A 17,564-nucleotide genomic window follows, 5' to 3' on the forward strand; every position below is an offset into this window, starting at 1 on the left:
ATATATATTAAATATAAATGGAGAAAAATATTTAATATATTAAACATTTTATATATTAAATATTAAAATAAGGACCATACGAAGGAGATTCAACCCGACTTTATAGAAGAATTTAACCGATAGAGGAATTGGAGCGTAAATTTGCTTAAACCTTAGTTTGGTTTAATTGTAAATAAATTCAAAGTTGATTCCAATACTTTTGCTTTACAAATGAAGTGTTTATTCCCGACCCCTCATGCATAATAAATGTTACAAGTATGAGATACTTCTTCAATATCTTTTTTATACAGGCGCTACACCATGATGTGACACACACTCCTTCCCTTCCATTGATTTTCAGTAGCTTGAGCGTGCACTAGCCCATAGTCAGGTTTAGGGGTACGTATATAAGCCCATCTAGTAGATTCATGCATACGTGCATGAAATCGTGTGTAGATGAGCACTACACATCCAAGAAAAAGAAAGTAGAGCCCAAGGAACAGTCACAAAAAGATAGGTCCCACCATTGACTATGATGACATGCAATTACATTTTTCGATCCCAACAGTTTGACTAACTTACTGAATATTTTTAAATACTCAACCCACGATGACGTCAACCATGGAGGCTATGAAAGAAGAGTCAAGATACGTGATGGGGGCATCTGCATTGGTTTAAAATTTGACAGGAGAGGTCGTTTTTGTCCTATTTTTAGTTACACTATTTCTTTGACGTTATTTTTCAATTTTAAATGAATTTTGTGAACGTTTAAGTTCATGACAATATTTAAATTCGAATGATTTTTCGAATTAGCAATCTTAACATGCATGTAGTAGCGGCTTCATTACAATTTCCATCACTATAATTTCAATTAATTACAAATAGGCTAAATTAATAAATACCTTTAAACTTTGAACCGTCTAATAAAANAAAAAAAAAAAAAAAAAAACTCAAATATGGTTTAAAAAAGAACTTTTAAAATTATTTTTAATATTTTTTTTAAACTTCAAAAATACTTTTAATCTTTTTATAAAAAATTTAAAAATACATTTACGATATATCACGTTCAAAAAATAACATTAAAAATGTTTGTATAACAGTTTTTGTCTTGCAGGTAAATTTTTTTTTTAACTTTTATTTATAAAGGTAAATTGTGTTAATGGTACTCGAGTATTTTTTAAATATAGTATTAATAATAAAGATTTTTTAAAATATTTTTACAAAACTTACCCGTTATCCCAAAATGTTTTGGGCTTATTTTGGGCCGGATAAATTTGAAGCCCATTATGTGAAGCCCATTATGTGAAGCCCATTATGTGAAGCCCATTATGTGAAGCCCAATTAGCCGATACAAAAGGGGTTTATCCTCCTGTAGTTCTCATCAGCCAAAACCCCAACCTCAGACCTCCCTCCATTTTTCAGCACAAAAAGACCTTTCATGGCGCTTCGCAATCTTCTTCTTCTTCTTAAAACTCCTCCTTATCTTCACCTTCGCCTCATGGCTTCATCAACCTCCCTCTTCCCTTCCTCTATTCACCTCCGCTCTCTTACTTCCGCCGCCTCTCGAGCTCCTTCCTTCAGTTTCCTTGAGTTCAGGTTCTTCCTCTTTACTCTGCTTTTCGTTGGATAATATGCAGGAATGTTCAGAATGTGTTTCTTTATGTTTTTCTCATGTTGCGGTGTTTACATTTTAAGATAATGGATTGAGTCTCGTTCTGTTTTGGTGTTTTGGGTGTGTTGTGATTTGAGGTGTTAGCTTTGAACTGCATTTTAATGGCCTTAGTAATCAGACGTGCTAATGTGATTATTTTGGCTCTTGGTTTTGGTTTTCTTGAATAGTTTTGCGCGGTCAACAATGCTTTTGCTTTATTTTATTTTATTTGAATTTTTTCTTAATCTTTGTCATTTTAATGGAGCCAGTGGGACGAGATTTCGAGCGAGGAAGATTCCCACTAGCTTGCGGCTGGCACAAAATGTAGTAGTCTCTGCGAAGGCTTCCATGTCATCAAGTGCTGCTACTAAAACATCGCCGGGAAGTGAGAGTTTGAAGGCTTATGGGTCAGAGCAAATTCAGGCAAGTAATTGGGAATTTCAAATTCTGAGTCAAATGTTTTTACGTTTGATGTGTTATTGTGTTAACATTTGTTATTGGGTTCATGCAAAAGATGAACATATGCACATGTAACTTCCAATTTATATTATTTGTTAAGCATCATATTTCGTAAAAGGCATTGATCATAGCTATGCTCATCACTCCTCTTCCTTCCTGATTTTTGGAATCTTTTAAAGGATTTTTTGATTAAGCCTTGGGCTTGAATCAACGAGTTAAATTGCAATTTAAATTTATGAATATACTGTTGAAATGTTAACGATAATGGGCACTCATATTAAATCATGAAAATTACATGGGCTTGTAAAAATGTTTGAACTAATCAATAAAAGTTAAGAGTAGTTCTTATGTATATTATAAATTGTTATAATTTACTTTTATCTTGATATTTTCAATATTTTCTCGATAGTTGAATGACATTTTGAAAATAATTAAAGCATTTCTCTCAATTGTTGTCAAACCTTTTCCACTACAGACATGTTGGCATACCAATGGAAAGTTTACTTCATATCGTAAGTATTTTATAGTACAGATATTGTGTGGGGTGGAAAAATTAGTTGGACAAATTCAGCTGCAGACTGTTATTGTTTTGTTTTGTTTTTTTTGTTTTTTTTTTCTTTTTTNTTTTTTTTTTTTTTTTTTTTTTTTTTTTTTTTTTTTTTATGAGAAACAAAAATATATATACCAGAAAAAAGAGAAACAACCTAAGATCTTAGGGAGAGGGATTCCTAAGCCTATGGAGAAGGAATCAGACACAAGGCCTCCAATCTAAGGTGTGAAGAAAATATGGGCTATTACGAAAAGATTTATGGAGGGCACTCAAATTTAAGACTGTATAATGAAGTCTCAGCAATTTATAAAAAAATTTAACTTATTTGAGAATGACCTTGAATTCTCAATTTTTGAAGGAGCCAAAGTAGAGCTCTCATGTGGTTGTCCATAAATATTTGTCTTCATCTTTAAATTTGAGCAAACCATCTTCCACACTCTTAGGATGGACAAGATCAAAACAGTCGAAGGTGTATTGCCAACCTTTGAAAGCGTAGAGCAATGAAGGAAGAATTGGTCGATAGATTCTATACCACCTCTGCATATTAGACAATTATCAGGAGATAAGAACAAATGGAAAAAAAGTTGTTTCCAAAGGACTGCTGCCTTTCCATATCATTTTGCTAAGCTGCTGATCCAAATAAGAAATCATAGATGGAAGAATTATGCTCCCCAATTTGACCGAGAAAGACCTAGATGGGTTGGGGATCCAAATAATACCATCTGCTTGCTTTACGTGGAAACATATTTCAAAGTAAGGATGTTAGATTAGGCCATTCTTCCACTGCCTTGCCCAGAAGTTGTCTTCTAAGCTTAAGATCCCAAGCTCAAGGCCAACTAGTTTCTGTGACCCAAAGAGACTTAGAACATAGACTTGCAATAGCATTAGGAAAAGGAAAAGAAATGTGAGGCCAGTTATCTTGCCAAAATCTTTTTTTCCTTCAATTCTTGAAGTGAAATTGGAATTTTCCTCGAAAAGTTTTTTTCTTTGATAATGTCCTTCCATGGGTTGCTACTTGCCTGAATGGGGTCCATTTAGTGTTTGCCTACTGTAATTGCTTATGATAATGCCTTTCCACAAAGACTTGTCCCCATGAGAATATCTCTAGCCCTTTTAAAAATAAAGCCTTCTTTTGATTGAAATCACCTATGCCGAAACCCCTTGAAGTGGAGAGTCTGCAACCTTGGCCCAAATGTTATGGTGACTACCACCATCATTGTCGTTTCCTTTCATGAAATGAATGCATGTACATCACACCTCCTATGGTGGTTGCCAAAGCTTCTTGTGAACTTGAAACCTGCCATGGACTTGGATCTACCATATAATAAACATGCCTTAAAGATTCAATCATAAGTCACTTTTCCTTGGTTGTATGTAAACCTCCCTTCAATCCCACCTGCTAAAGTGTTAATGAAGGGCTTTTTAGGGTCTCATTTCCTTTATGTCTGAAAAGACAAAAATTTAGGAAGGTATGGTTCTTTGATAGTATTGCTTGCAATTTTTTGGAATGGGGCGTCAACAATGGCTGCCTCATGCATAGATGTCTCACTGTGATCTTACTAGGACCGATCTTTAGTCTTTGGTTGTTATCTTGGAACCAATGGTTAGAAGGGTCAACTATGTATCAAGACGGAAGCGGAGGTTACATATGGATGGATGAATGTCGAACATCTCACTTGAACGAATTCTCTACCAATATCATGATTCTTTAGAGAGAAGATATCCTTGACCTGCCTATTATGTTGAAGCCAATGCCCAGTAAGTCTAATGATTTAGTGATACCTAATTTATCAAGGTAAGTCTTTCCCTTTTTGAAATAGGGAAGCGTCACCAATTTAGTGAGCTTGCTTCAAATGGTATCAGATACCAAAAAGAAAGGATGGAGAACCTTCCCTAGGAAGCAAACCTATGTAGATTTGAGGGAGAGATCCATTGTTGCATGCCAAGAAGGCTGAACTTTCAATCCCTTCCATGTCAATATTCAGCTTATCAAATGCTGCAGCCTAAAATAGTTGTAGGCTATTTTTTCAGAAGTCTGGATGACACTTGTTACCGTTTGAAAGTACGATCTTTAGACTTCCTCATGCTCTTTAATGGAAACTATTTCTTTAGTTTACATGTAATCGTGGCCTTTTATCCATTTTTTTTTTTGGAGTTCACTAAATGTGAAGTTCAATAGAAACTTTGTTCGTTATTTATTTAGTTGTTCTGATGCACACAACAGAAAAATGTTGCTTATTGAGATGATGGTCTTTGGAGAATATACTTTATTGTGGGGCGTTGAGATGCATGCTTGAAAAGCCATGCTTTCCAAAACATTGATTTTTTTCCCTTTTTTAATTGATATCCAATTTTCTTATTGTATATGATAGAGCATTTAGTTCCCCTGTTTTTATAATGCTTTTTCAGAAACAAACATATGTACTTTAAGATTTTTGAGCTCCCTTTATGCAATTTTGTGTTTAGTTTTGCATGCTCAAAAGACATTTAAAGTTGATTGATCATCAAACTTAAGTGTTTCAATATTTCAAGGTTTTAACCTAAGAGATAGTCTGTACCTAACTTAAGTCCCTTGATTTGAATCACATTGACTTGTAGAGTTTAGTATTAGTGTGCTAGGAGTTTGCATAACCAATGGGTTCTTAGGCCAATTCACAATGGTTCTCAGCAATAGGGTTTGTTCTAAAGAAGGCTTTGCCACAACACATTTAAGTGAAAGGATATTTCAAAAAGATGTATTTAACACTTCCACTGTTAGATAGCATTGAAAGCTAAAATTCTACGACCATTGCTGGAATTTTGAACCAACAGATCGGTTGAAATTTCCTCTTCCGTTAGCCAACCATTGGGTTGAACATTGTAAGGATAAAAACTCTTAGTCTTTGAAGTAAATACATGTATAAGTGCATATGAAGGAGACATTGTTACCGAAGCATAATCTAGGATTTGTTTCCTGGTTAAGTGTTTGTGGTGCATACTTCCTGATTCTGATCTTGGTTCTTGCTGGTTGCTTGAAATTTTTAGGTACTGGAAGGCTTAGATCCTGTAAGAAAGAGGCCTGGAATGTATATTGGGAGCACGGGACCTCGTGGACTGCATCATTTGGTATTTGACTTTTCTAATTCTAACATGGAGAAAATCCACCCCCAACAGAGAATAGTAAAAGTTTGATGAGATGTCTTTATTGATCTTGGCAGGTCTATGAAATATTGGATAACGCTGTTGATGAGGCTCAAGCTGGTTTTGCCTCAAAGATAGATGTTGTCTTGCATGCAGATAATTCTGTGAGCATCACTGACAATGGACGTGGGGTATGATTTATCATTTTATCTCAATTCTTTTCAGCTTGACAGCATAAAGCTCAGATTACTGCATTCAATTCATATTCCTATTAACTTGAACAGTGTTCTTCAAATTGTAATCATTATAATAGGTGTTTAACATTTTTCTTAAATTTTGATTTAGTTTATTCACAATCTTGATACTCAAAATTGTATGATTTGTTTCACTATAATCTTTTTCTAGTTTGCAGGATTACTTTTTTTATTTTTTTATGAGAAACATACTATCATTTCAGTGATATAATAAATTAATAGAAAAAGAGAGGATAATCACTTCCAAGCCAATCAATGCTACAAAAAGAAGAGGAGTTTTTTAATAAGGTTTTACTGAATGCATATCTGTAGAAGGAAATGTTTTTTTTTTTTTAATAATTATAATAATTTAGAAATTTAACTTTTGGCTTCATGCAGAATGTGCTATTAAGATTGAAATGCTGCTTTTGGACGAATGTTTTCAAGTTAATAATATGTAACTGTTGTGAACATTGTAGTTACTTTTTCCTGTGTAAACTTTTGAATTATATGTTGCAGATCCCTACTGATTTGCATCCTGCTACGAAGAAATCTTCCTTGGAGACTGTGTTGACGGTATTGCTTCATGAACAACATCTTGCTCGAGTTACCATGGAATAGTTTTTGCTTGCATGTATTAATTGTGTATTCTTGGAACAATAAAAGGTGGAATATTGTCCTATGATTCATACAACTTAAAATTTATAAGTAGTTTTCTGGGTAAAAAGCATGAGAAAAGGGAGCAGAGTAATTTTGTGCATACTTCATGTTTGATTTGCAAATAGCATTTATTTTTTTCTAAAACAACAATGAACTATCGGCCCTAAAATGTTACTGAATGATAATTCTTTTAATAATAAAATACCAAGTAACGAACTGAAACAGCACCTTAATTTTGAAAATGATTTTAGGTTTTTCATTTGAATAGAATCCAAGTTTTCGTCAAAAAAATACAAAAGGATTCAAATTTTAAGGTTATTGTAATCATATATGTTTATGAATTTAGATGGTTTTGTTTTCATAGGAAACGACTTGTATATTTTATATATACAAGAATAGAAAAAAGGAGATGCTATCCCCACACACCATGGAGATTACACAAGGATTCCTAATTGGGATAAACTTCTACAAAATCGTAATACAAAAATCGTTATAAAGAGAGCATCATAATAAAGAGTGCACCCTCACATACTTCATATAGTTTTAATATTCAACTTTGTTTATGGTGCTTTCAAATACCCATACAAAAAGAAATCTTTCAATAATCGTTGTTTGGATCATGACCCTGTTCCTTTTCTACTTTGCAATCTGATTTTATTTTTGCATTCTGTGGCTGTACTGCTGCCATGGCAGTTAACCAGGTTTTAATGAAGTTGCTATTTCTAACAACTGTGAGCACGAGCAATTTTTCCTTTGTAATCCTACCAAGGTGGCGAGACTGATCTGCTATTGAATTGTACAGGTATTACATGCAGGTGGCAAGTTTGGTGGTTCCAGCAGTGGCTACAGTGTCTCAGGTGGACTACATGGCGTGGGTCTGTCCGTGGTTAATGCCTTGTCTGAGGTTTGTCTGTAATCCATTTTATAGAGTTTTGTCTGAAATTAAACTCTTGGATGCATGGTTAGACTATAACTTGTAGTTTCTCCTTTCTATATTCATCGGTATATAACCGGCAGCTTCAATCTCCTTTTACTGGTGAGACAACAATGAACAAACAAATAACTTGAAATAATCTGTGCATAAAACTCATGTCACCATTGGTGCCTGAACAGATAGAAATTGAAGGGTGGTTGAGAGTTTCGACTTCCTGTTAGTAGTTACTTTAAAATGACGAATTTTTACTTGCTTTGCAGTCGTTGGAAGTTTGTATTTGGCGTGATGGGAAGGAGTTCCACCAAAAGTATTCCCGTGGAAAGCCGGCAACCACTCTAACATGCCATGTTCCTTCAAATGAGTTGAAAGATCATCAAGGAACTCGCATCAGATTTTGGCCCGACAAAGAAGGTTTTACTTGACCATCATGGTCTGAAATATTTCTGTTGTTATTATGTTAATTTATATTTTTCTTTTGGTTAGCGTTTAACAATGTTGATTTAATTTTCAATTATTTACCAAGCATAAGAATTTTTCTTGTTGGTCTTTCTTTCGACTTTAATTCACGTGTTCCTTGTAATTTTATCCAGTCTTTACTACTGTAATACAATTTGACTACAACACAATATCTGGACGAATTAGGGAGCTAGCTTTTCTAAACCCCAAGGTACTTTTTGTATTTTTTTTGTTTTTATTTATATAAAATGATGCCTTCCTTGATACTAGTCAGCCTTTTCTGTTTTCTGGAAAATCATCGACCAAGCATATGTGGCAGGAGATAGCTTATTGGTTTCTATTACATGTTGGAAGCCTCTGAAACAATGTATGACTTACCACCCCTGTGATATGAACCCTTGCAGTTGACTATAACCCTTACAAAGGAAGATGATGATGTGGAGAAGAACCAATACAATGAATACTGCTATGCTGGTGGCTTGGTTGAATATGTGGCATGGTTGAACAGTGATAAAGTATATCATCTTATTGTTCTTCCCTTTGTCTTCTTATTTTTATTTTTTTAATTTTTTCTTCAGTTCTTGTCACAGGTCTTCCCTAATTTTCATTTCATGTTTCATACACTATACATTATAAAGCCAACTATAATCACTGCTAATGCTCATTTTCGTTTCTCCAGAAACCACTTCATGATGTATTTGGTTTCAGAAAAGAAACGGATGGAGTAGCCATTGATATTGCACTTCAATGGTATGTCATTTAATCTTGGTGTTCACTGGATTTTCTCAAATCTTCTATTATTTTGTGTGAACAATGAGAATCCGTGAAACTATTACTCTCAATGCCTGATTGATTGAAAATCTCCATACTAGAAATATGTTAATTTTTTTTTTTCAACTGTTGCGATTTGATTCTTACCTGGTTATTGGACTATCAGGGCTTTGCAAAGTCAGAATTGTGAATTTTGATTGCCAGTCATAGCATGAGATGATAAGAATCATACGGCAACTAACACTTATTTGGCAAGAATCTTAATATTGTCTGCCTTGTTGATTGTTTACTAGGTGTGCAGATGCATATTCAGACACAATTCTGGGATATGCTAATAGCATACGGACTATTGATGGTGGCACCCATATAGATGGGATGAAGGCTTCATTGACGAGAACTCTAAATAATCTTGGAAAGAAATCAAAGATTATTAAGGTGGTATTGTTTCCAGAGTTTTATCTAGTTCATAATGTGTTTGTACGTGTATTGCTCATTTACATGGTCAGAGATTTGAATATAACCTTTGCTCGATAATGGCATATTTTGCATTAACTTTATGGCTGCTTCATGTTCTGGATTCTTGTGGTCAAATACAAAGATGGAGTAAATTACTTTTCTGCTTTATTCAGAAAAATCTTCTTCTTTTCCTTGCTCTCTCCTTCCTACTTCCTACCAAATGCCCAAACCCCCCATTCCTAGGTATCATAAAAAATGGAAAATAAAAGGTAATTAAATTATCTTTCTAATAACCGTAGGGTCCTTCCATAACCAGGCTTCTTTTTGTGTCAATTGGGTTTTGTTCTGGTACCCAATTGTCTTCAAGATGGAACTCTCTCCTCTGCCCCATTCTTTTGTAGCTTCATACATGGTAAAACTGTGTTTCTCATAAAAAAAAGAGTTGTGGTCTATATGGTCATACAGAACAGAAACTTGATGTGATATTTCTAAACAGGGTTAAATATTTTTATTATATGCCTCTATGAGTCCTTGAACCAGAATGTACTTTGCAATCTCATGCAAAATTTGTTTGTGTCATGGAAATCTTATATTTAAAATCCAGAAGAGGAATCCTAGTTCTATGTTTGTGCTCCAAAAATCTTGGAGACTTCTTGTGTGGCAAGCTTATGGTCATCATTCGAAAGGAAATGCTGAAATGCTGAGGACTAATCTCTATCATCCTTTAGCGTAAGTGAAACGAAGGAGGCCATATATTTTTCTGATGGGAAGGAGGATAGGCCAGTGTAGAATCATATTAGCTTCCATGTTACTTTTTGGGCTGCTACCTCTAATTATTATGGAAGTTATGATTATTATTATTTTGGTTCTAACCAACTATATGGTCTAGGGTGAATATATTTAATCTTCCTCGTTTTGTAGCTTTTTTGGCATTAATTGATTATTTTCAAATGCGCACACACCCTCATTCTCTTGTCATGTGAGGTGCGACAAGAATATTTGATTTTCTTATAGTCCAACTAAAGAATTATTAATAGAAGGAAATAAACTAAACACAATTATGTATTTCTTCCAGGACAAGGATATCAGCTTAAGTGGTGAACATGTTAGGGAGGGATTAACCTGTGTTGTCTCTGTGAGGGTCCAAAATCCAGAGTTTGAAGGACAGACTAAGGTACCCTTCCAAAATGATGTCAATATGAATTTTAATTTTGATCTCTGGGCCAGTTTATACTGCTATTATCTATGCTTTCTCCTCTATAATGTGTGTCTTACTTTTTTGTCTATTCCTAAAAGACAAGGTTGGGAAATCCTGAAGTGCGAAAAGTAGTTGAGCAATCTATACAGGAGTACCTAACTGAATACCTGGAGTTGCACCCTGATGTCCTTGATTTAATCCTTTCAAAATCTTTAAATGCTCTCAAGGTGATTTTCTGTAAGACAACGAAGTTGTATGCATGATTCATTCCTTTCAAAAGTGCTCTAATTGTGGGATTCCATTTTGTCATTCCTCTTAACTTGAAGTAATTATTTTCTTCTTATTATTCTTATTTTCAGGCAGCTCTGGCTGCTAAGAGGGCAAGGGAGCTTGTGAGACAAAAAAGTGTCTTGCGTTCATCATCACTTCCCGGCAAATTAGCTGATTGCTCATCAACTGATCCTGAGGACTCAGGTATTGAGCTTACGCTTGGATGGAAATAGAGAAACAAGTTTCCATTGATGTAATATTTTCTATAAGAATTCCATTGATATGTATGGAATTTCCAGTTTCATCTAGGCTTTATAGCATGGAGATTACTTAATAGTATTTTACTGGCTTTAGTCTAGTCAAATATTGTCTAAAGTCAATTGGTTTACTGCCCAACTTTTCCAGTTATTTGTAACATAGCAACTCTCCCAGTGAGACCTTCACCATAGTTAGAGGCCATTAGGCACCCTCACCAACCCACTCTGGAATTTAAGATGGTTATAATATAACATATCTAAATATTCATTCTATATATATATATATATATATCTGAAGTCTCGTGTTCCATTCTCTCGGGAAAAAAGCATCTTCAATGTAGGCACTTAATCATAATTTGAGTATCCAATATCGCCATGGTTGGCCTAATGGTCATTTAGTATCAAGGTAAAAATAGATGGTTTAAAGAGAATGAGTTTAGGCTATGGTGGTTACTTACTTAGTATTTAATATTCTATGAATTTTCTTGATAACAAATGTTGTCGGTCAAATGTTGTTCCTAAGTTGAGTATGCAAGTTGANTTTAAAAAAAAAAAAAAAAAAGCAGTTGTCGAACTTGTCATAGACTAAAAAATATTGAAAATTTTCTTGGAAATGTTCGCATTATGAGTGCATTTTATTCTTTTTTCCTTTTTTTGAGAAATATATTTTTCTTTAATCTCATTTTTCCTCCTCTGCCGCAGAAATTTTCATTGTTGAGGGAGACTCTGCAGGTGGAAGTGCAAAACAGGGCCGTGATAGGCGCTTCCAGGTATGCTCTGATTGCTAATGATTGGTTTGCTTTGTAAATCCCAAATATTAGGATAGTTTCTTCTTCTTCCTTTTTTTTTTTTTTCTCTTTTTTTCAAAATAATGTGAAAAGAATTGATTTTAAATGAGGAAGGCCTAAAAACAGAGCACTCAAGTTCTCTTTCCCGAGGATCTATAATATCACAACTTCTAAAGAGAGTTGGTTTATCAATGTTGGTCTGAATCCTCCAGCAATTGGGTTTTCCTATTAGAAGAAATTTGACTGATGAGGAAGCTCTGGAATAGTTGTCTTTATAAAATGTGTTGGTCTTTCCAAAATGATGGTTAAGATTCTAAATCAATTAGAAGAAATTTGTCCTTATCAATTAAGCCGTCCAAAAGTTAAGATTCTACATCATGGTCTCTCCAAAATGATGGTTGCTTCATGGTGTATTCCTTAATTCCTGTGTTGAAACATGGCCCTTTATCGATTGAGATGACTAAGGCCATCTTGAAAGCTAAGGTGTCAAAGAAGGTGAAGATTTTATTGTGGGTTTTTGTCCAAAGAAAAATTAATGCCAGGGGATCTGCTTCAAAGGAGATGGCTGAATTATTATAGGAGTTAGTATGCGACATTAATGAGTTATAGGAGTCAATTAGACTCCTCCATTTGGTGTTCTTTCTCTAGATCTTTTTGTAATTATGATCTTGTTCATATTGCAGCCATGTGGGAGTCTTTTTTGTTACCCTTTCGCTACGTGGGAATATCTCATTTTCCCTTTTGTATAATCTTCTCAGCCATATGTATTCTTTTGTTTCTTATTAAAAAAGTTAAAAACTAATAATTTGACCTATGGTTTTCTTTCCATATCCTAATTTGTTGTGAGTGGTTTAGATTTTGAATGGGTCTGAATTCGAAGTTTTTGATAATATAGGGAGAAAGAAAATAGAAGGGAAAAAAAGTAGATAATTTTATTTTTGTGCCTTCTCTTCATGATAATTGGTTGATCAACTACATCTCTGAGGACAAAGTACTTTTTGGGGCGGTGTAAGGTTTATGTGAGATCCCACATCGGTTGGAGAGAACAAAGCATTCTTTATAAAGGTGTAGAAACCTCTCCCTAGCAGATGCGTTTTAAAAACCTTGGGGGGAAACTCGAAAGGAAAAGTCCAAAGAGGATAATATCTGCTAGCGGTGGGCTTGGGCCGGAAAAATATTAGAGTTGTTATTAGGATACTAAAAGAGCATACTCAGTGATCAACTACGGAGTTTGTTGAAAAAGTAGCTATGCATACAATAGGGTGAAGGGGTTTAAGGAACCCGATTATGTTTTATTTTTAATATTCTTGACAATTCTGCATGTCCTAACCTACACGTGATGTAATATTCTTAAAAAATGGATACATATTATTTTTATACCGTATATTTTGTCCTTTTCCTTTTTATAGTACTCCAGTCCTTTAGTCACTTCAGTTTTTTCATTTTTAATCAGCGAAATCAGGATTGTACGAATGTTTATCGTACAATCTATAGTTAAGTACTTGCATGCTTAATAATACAAAAATGAATGTACTTGCATGATGTCCTTAATTTGTTATAAATGCTCAATGCAGGCCATTCTCCCTTTGAGGGGAAAAATCTTAAACATTGAGAGGAAAGACGAGGCTGCAATGTACAAAAATGAAGAGATTCAGAATTTAATTCTTGCTCTTGGACTTGGAGTCAAGGTTTATAATATTTTTTGTCCTTAAATTGTTTAAAATTATTACTTTTTCCTTAGATTTTGCATTTACTTTTGGCGTCAGGGGGAAGATTTTAAAAAGGAGGCTCTTCGTTATCATAAAATAATCATATTGACGGATGCTGATGTAGATGGTGCTCATATCCGAACTCTGCTCTTAACATTTTTCTTTAGATATCAGGTACAGTAATTGTCACTATGATTTATTGCTAGGGACATGTAAGATGCAAAAGCAAACTTGAAACGCACAATTTAATGGAACGAGAACGAATTTGATGTTTTGTTCTTGATTACAGAAAGCTTTGTTTGACGAAGGTTGCATTTATATTGGAGTTCCACCTCTTTACAAGGTTCGCTTTCCCTCTTGATGGGTCAGAGATGCAGAATCATGCTTAGTTTTAGTTCTTTTTGTGGTTAATTTCTNTTTTTTTTTTTTTTTTTTTTTTTTTTTTTTTTTTTTGGAAATCACCAGGTTGAGAGGGGGAAGCAAGCTTACTATTGCTATGATGACAAGGAGCTAAAAAGGCTTCAAAGTTCCTTCCCTTCAAATGCATCATATAATATTCAGAGGTTCAAAGGTATTCAAAGTAGTATTGATTCCACCTCATTGATGTCTTCGATGGATCCGTTGCCTCTTTACATGATATCATACATACCATTTGGTGGCTTTTAATCCTTGTTTTGTGTTGAGTTATGCTAATGTTTGAGGGTGCTTTAGGCATCTCACACTTAAAATCACCATGGTTGGGTGTAAGAATAAAGATACTTAAAATCACCCATAAGAATAAAGATGCTTTCTGTAACTGCCAGCCCACCGCTAGCAGATATTGTCCTCTTTGGCTTTCCCTTTAGGGCTTCCTCTCAAGGTTTTTAAAACACGTCTGTTAGGGAGAGGTTTCTATACCCTTATAAAGAATGTTTTGTTCTCCTCCCAACGGCCATAGGATCTCACACTCTTGGTAAAAGTTAAAAGCACTCCTAGAGTGCTTTTGGCCCAAGTGCTTGGTTGAAAGCATTTCAAAAGGTACTTGAGAGAGTAGAACTAGACACCAAAGTCATTTGTAAGTACTTCAAGTGAGATACATTGGCTGACCTTATTTCTTTTAAAAGCACTCCCATATATTCTCTACGAGGACTTGTCTTCCCATTGGTGCAAAATGTATAAATAATATAGTTACAATAAGTGGTGATAATGCTTGGACCAAATGGGCAGCTACAAAATGAAAATTTTCTCAAAGGAAATCCAAATATTTTATTCTCTACTTACAAAGTTTTTCCACTACGCTGGCTGTTTTGTTTTTTGTTTTTTTTATTTTATTTTATTTTTTATTATTTATTTGTTTATTTATTTATTATTTTTAAAGGATTAGGAATTCTGGAAGAGAGAAAGTGAAAATGTAACTGCCCAAGCCCAAGCTCAAGCCCACCGTTGGTAGATATTGTCCTTTTTGGACTCTCTTTTAGAATTTTAAAATGCTTTTGCTAGGAAGAGGTTTCCACACCCTTATAAAGAATGTTTCGTTTTCCTCCTTAACCGATTTAGCATCTCACAATCCACCTCCTTTCGAGGCTCAACGTTCTCACAAGTACTCGTTTCCTTCTCCAATCGATGTGGGACCCTCACCCTTGGGGCCCAGTGTCCTTGTTGGCACACCGCCTCATGTTCACTCCCCTTCGGGGCTCAGCCTCCTTTCTGGCACATGGTCTAATGTCTAGCTCTAATACCATTTATAACAGCCCAAGCCTACTGCTAGCAGATATTGTCCTCTTTGGCTTTCCCTTTCGGGGCCCAGCGTCCTATCTGACAAGTTTTATAACCTTGAGGAGTAGCCCGAAAGGAAAAGTCTAAAGAGGACAATATCTGCTAGCGGTGGGCTTGGGCTGTTGTAGAAAAGTGACCTAAGATCTTTGGGGGTGAGGAACCCCTAAGCCAAAACGGGAGGGATCAAACAAAATCCTCCAATCTAAAGAGTGGACAAGAGGGAAAGGGATGTTACAAAAGGAATTTTGTAAGGCGCTCCAATTTTAAGGCCGTGTAAAACTGATCTAGCTGTTTTTTTACTTCACATTTTGTGATGAAGGTTATATTTTCCTGTAATGAAATAATGTTAATACTAATAAGCTGTTGTTATATAATAGTGAGTTAGTACACCCTCTAAAGTTCCCATGTTAGTATGCTTTTAAAATATTCAGGTTTTGTAAGTACGCTAAATATTCTTCCACTTCAGGTTTGGGAGAGATGATGCCTGCCCAACTATGGGAAACAACAATGGACCCAGAACAAAGGATGCTGAAGCAGTTGGCAATTGAGGATGCAGCAGAAGCAAATGTCGTATTTTCATCTCTTATGGGTGTCCGAGTAAGTAGCTCATACCCACACAACTGCTTAACTCCAATCCAGTTCAGAAGTAGGCACCATTTGGATCAATTTGGTATTTTCTTACACGTTAAAAGTTGCTCAATTGACAAATAAGAAACCATATCAACAGAAGTATATTAGATACTGGTCAATCCATTTAAACTCGAGAAGATTAGCATCGATTTCTTTTACTTAACAAAGCCTCCATAGTTTTTTTTTTTGCCTTTAACATCGTATTTGTCTGTTGTCCATGCCCATCGGTTATTCGCTAGGTTTAGGTGAAAAGTGTAACAGCCCAAGCCCACCGCTAGCAAGGTTTTTAAAACGCGTCAGCTAGGTAGAGGTTTCCATACGCTTATAAAGAATGCTTTGTTCTCCTCCCCAACTGATGTGGGATCTCAACAATCCACCCCAGGGTGCAGTGTCTTCACTGGCACTTGTTCCCTTTTCCAATCGATGTGGGACCCCTCAATCCACCCCTCGTCCTTGTTAGCACACTGCCTCATGTCCACTCCTCTTCGGGGCTTAGCCTCTTCGCTGACACATGGCCCGGTATCTGGCTTTGATACCATTTGTAACAGTCCAAGCCCATCGCTAGCAAATATTGTTCTCTTTGGACTTTTTCTTTCGGGCTTCCCCTTAAGGCTTTGAAAACGCGTCTGCTTGGGAGAGATTTTTACACCCTTATAAAGAATGCTTCGTTCTCCTCCCCAACCGATGTAGCGTCTCATAGTCCATAGTTCTGGAACACAACAAATTGCATTAAAAACACCTAACAACTACTAATTAAATTCAATGATATTGCTCTATCATTATCTATCTTGACTTCCATGAGTTTAGTTTAAAAGTATTTATTATGAATTTCCGCATATGTGATTAATGCATGCATGACTGACGTCACTAATTAGTCTAAGCAAACTAGGGCCCTTACAAAAAGGGTAGGCTTTTCCTTTTTCCTCTAAAGAGGTTACAAGCATAAAATTTACCTGGCGTAGTCGAAAAAAATCTATGTTCTAATCAGTGAATTTATATGGTTTGTTTTTCTTTTTCCCAGGTGGATTTCCGAAAGGAACTTATTCAGAAATCTGCAAATATGATCGATCTCGGGCATCTAGATATATAAGTATATGATATTAGCTTCTAATCCAAGAAAAGGGTAGGAACAGGATGGTCAGCTTTGGAACTTGCTTGGTTGAAGTATTTATCTAATTGGCATTCATCATGATTTACATCGTCGTCGATGGTGTTCGGCAGACGAACATAGCTTTGAATCAGGGCCCACACCATGGGAGTGCTGTGCTCATTGGTCTGTATAGAAGGAGAAAAATTTAGGGGACTTCAGGGTGGTACAGTTGAGATGTCATTTTGATGCATGAAATGTTGTTGGAGCAAGTTTTGGATGTTTCTGGCTTGGCTCCATTCTGCGTTTCTCCTTTTTGCCCCACCCTGATGTTGTATAATTTTACACATATTTAGACAACTTAGACGACCCTGTTTTCTCATTAGCTATCTAAGAACTATCGAAGTTTGGTTTGAAGTATCGAATTGTACCACTCGATTTATAGGAGTTTATCTTAACCCATAAGAGTTTATTCGGGGTTCTTGGACTATCTAACCACTCAATTATTATCTTTATAGTCCGTTCAATCCTTGCGTGATCTCTGCATAAGTTTGAAGCGTACTCACATCAATCTAGAGTTTAGGATTCCTAAGACATATAT

The 17,564-nt window shown here is 35.4% G+C and overlaps 1 protein-coding gene across 1 annotated transcript; it reads left to right on the plus strand.

Moving 5' to 3' along the window:
- Window positions 1–1,372: 1,372 nt before the first annotated feature.
- LOC111804077 (DNA gyrase subunit B, chloroplastic/mitochondrial-like) lies at window positions 1,373–17,453 on the plus strand. The gene is made up of 21 exons (XM_023688760.1): window positions 1,373–1,575; window positions 1,900–2,053; window positions 5,664–5,744; window positions 5,837–5,950; window positions 6,512–6,568; window positions 7,455–7,556; window positions 7,847–7,997; window positions 8,177–8,253; window positions 8,447–8,557; window positions 8,722–8,792; window positions 9,107–9,248; window positions 10,345–10,443; window positions 10,566–10,694; window positions 10,827–10,941; window positions 11,697–11,764; window positions 13,357–13,470; window positions 13,549–13,665; window positions 13,781–13,834; window positions 13,957–14,062; window positions 15,713–15,843; window positions 16,898–17,453. Exons 1-21 carry the CDS (start codon window positions 1,418–1,420, stop codon window positions 16,964–16,966), a joined length of 2,220 nt encoding a protein of 739 aa, XP_023544528.1. The 5' UTR covers window positions 1,373–1,417; the 3' UTR covers window positions 16,967–17,453.
- Window positions 17,454–17,564: the final 111 nt, after the last annotated feature.

The sequence above is a fragment of the Cucurbita pepo genome, chromosome LG10 (genome assembly GCF_002806865.2).
Source record: "Cucurbita pepo subsp. pepo cultivar mu-cu-16 chromosome LG10, ASM280686v2, whole genome shotgun sequence".
NCBI classification, from domain to species: domain Eukaryota; kingdom Viridiplantae; phylum Streptophyta; class Magnoliopsida; order Cucurbitales; family Cucurbitaceae; genus Cucurbita; species Cucurbita pepo.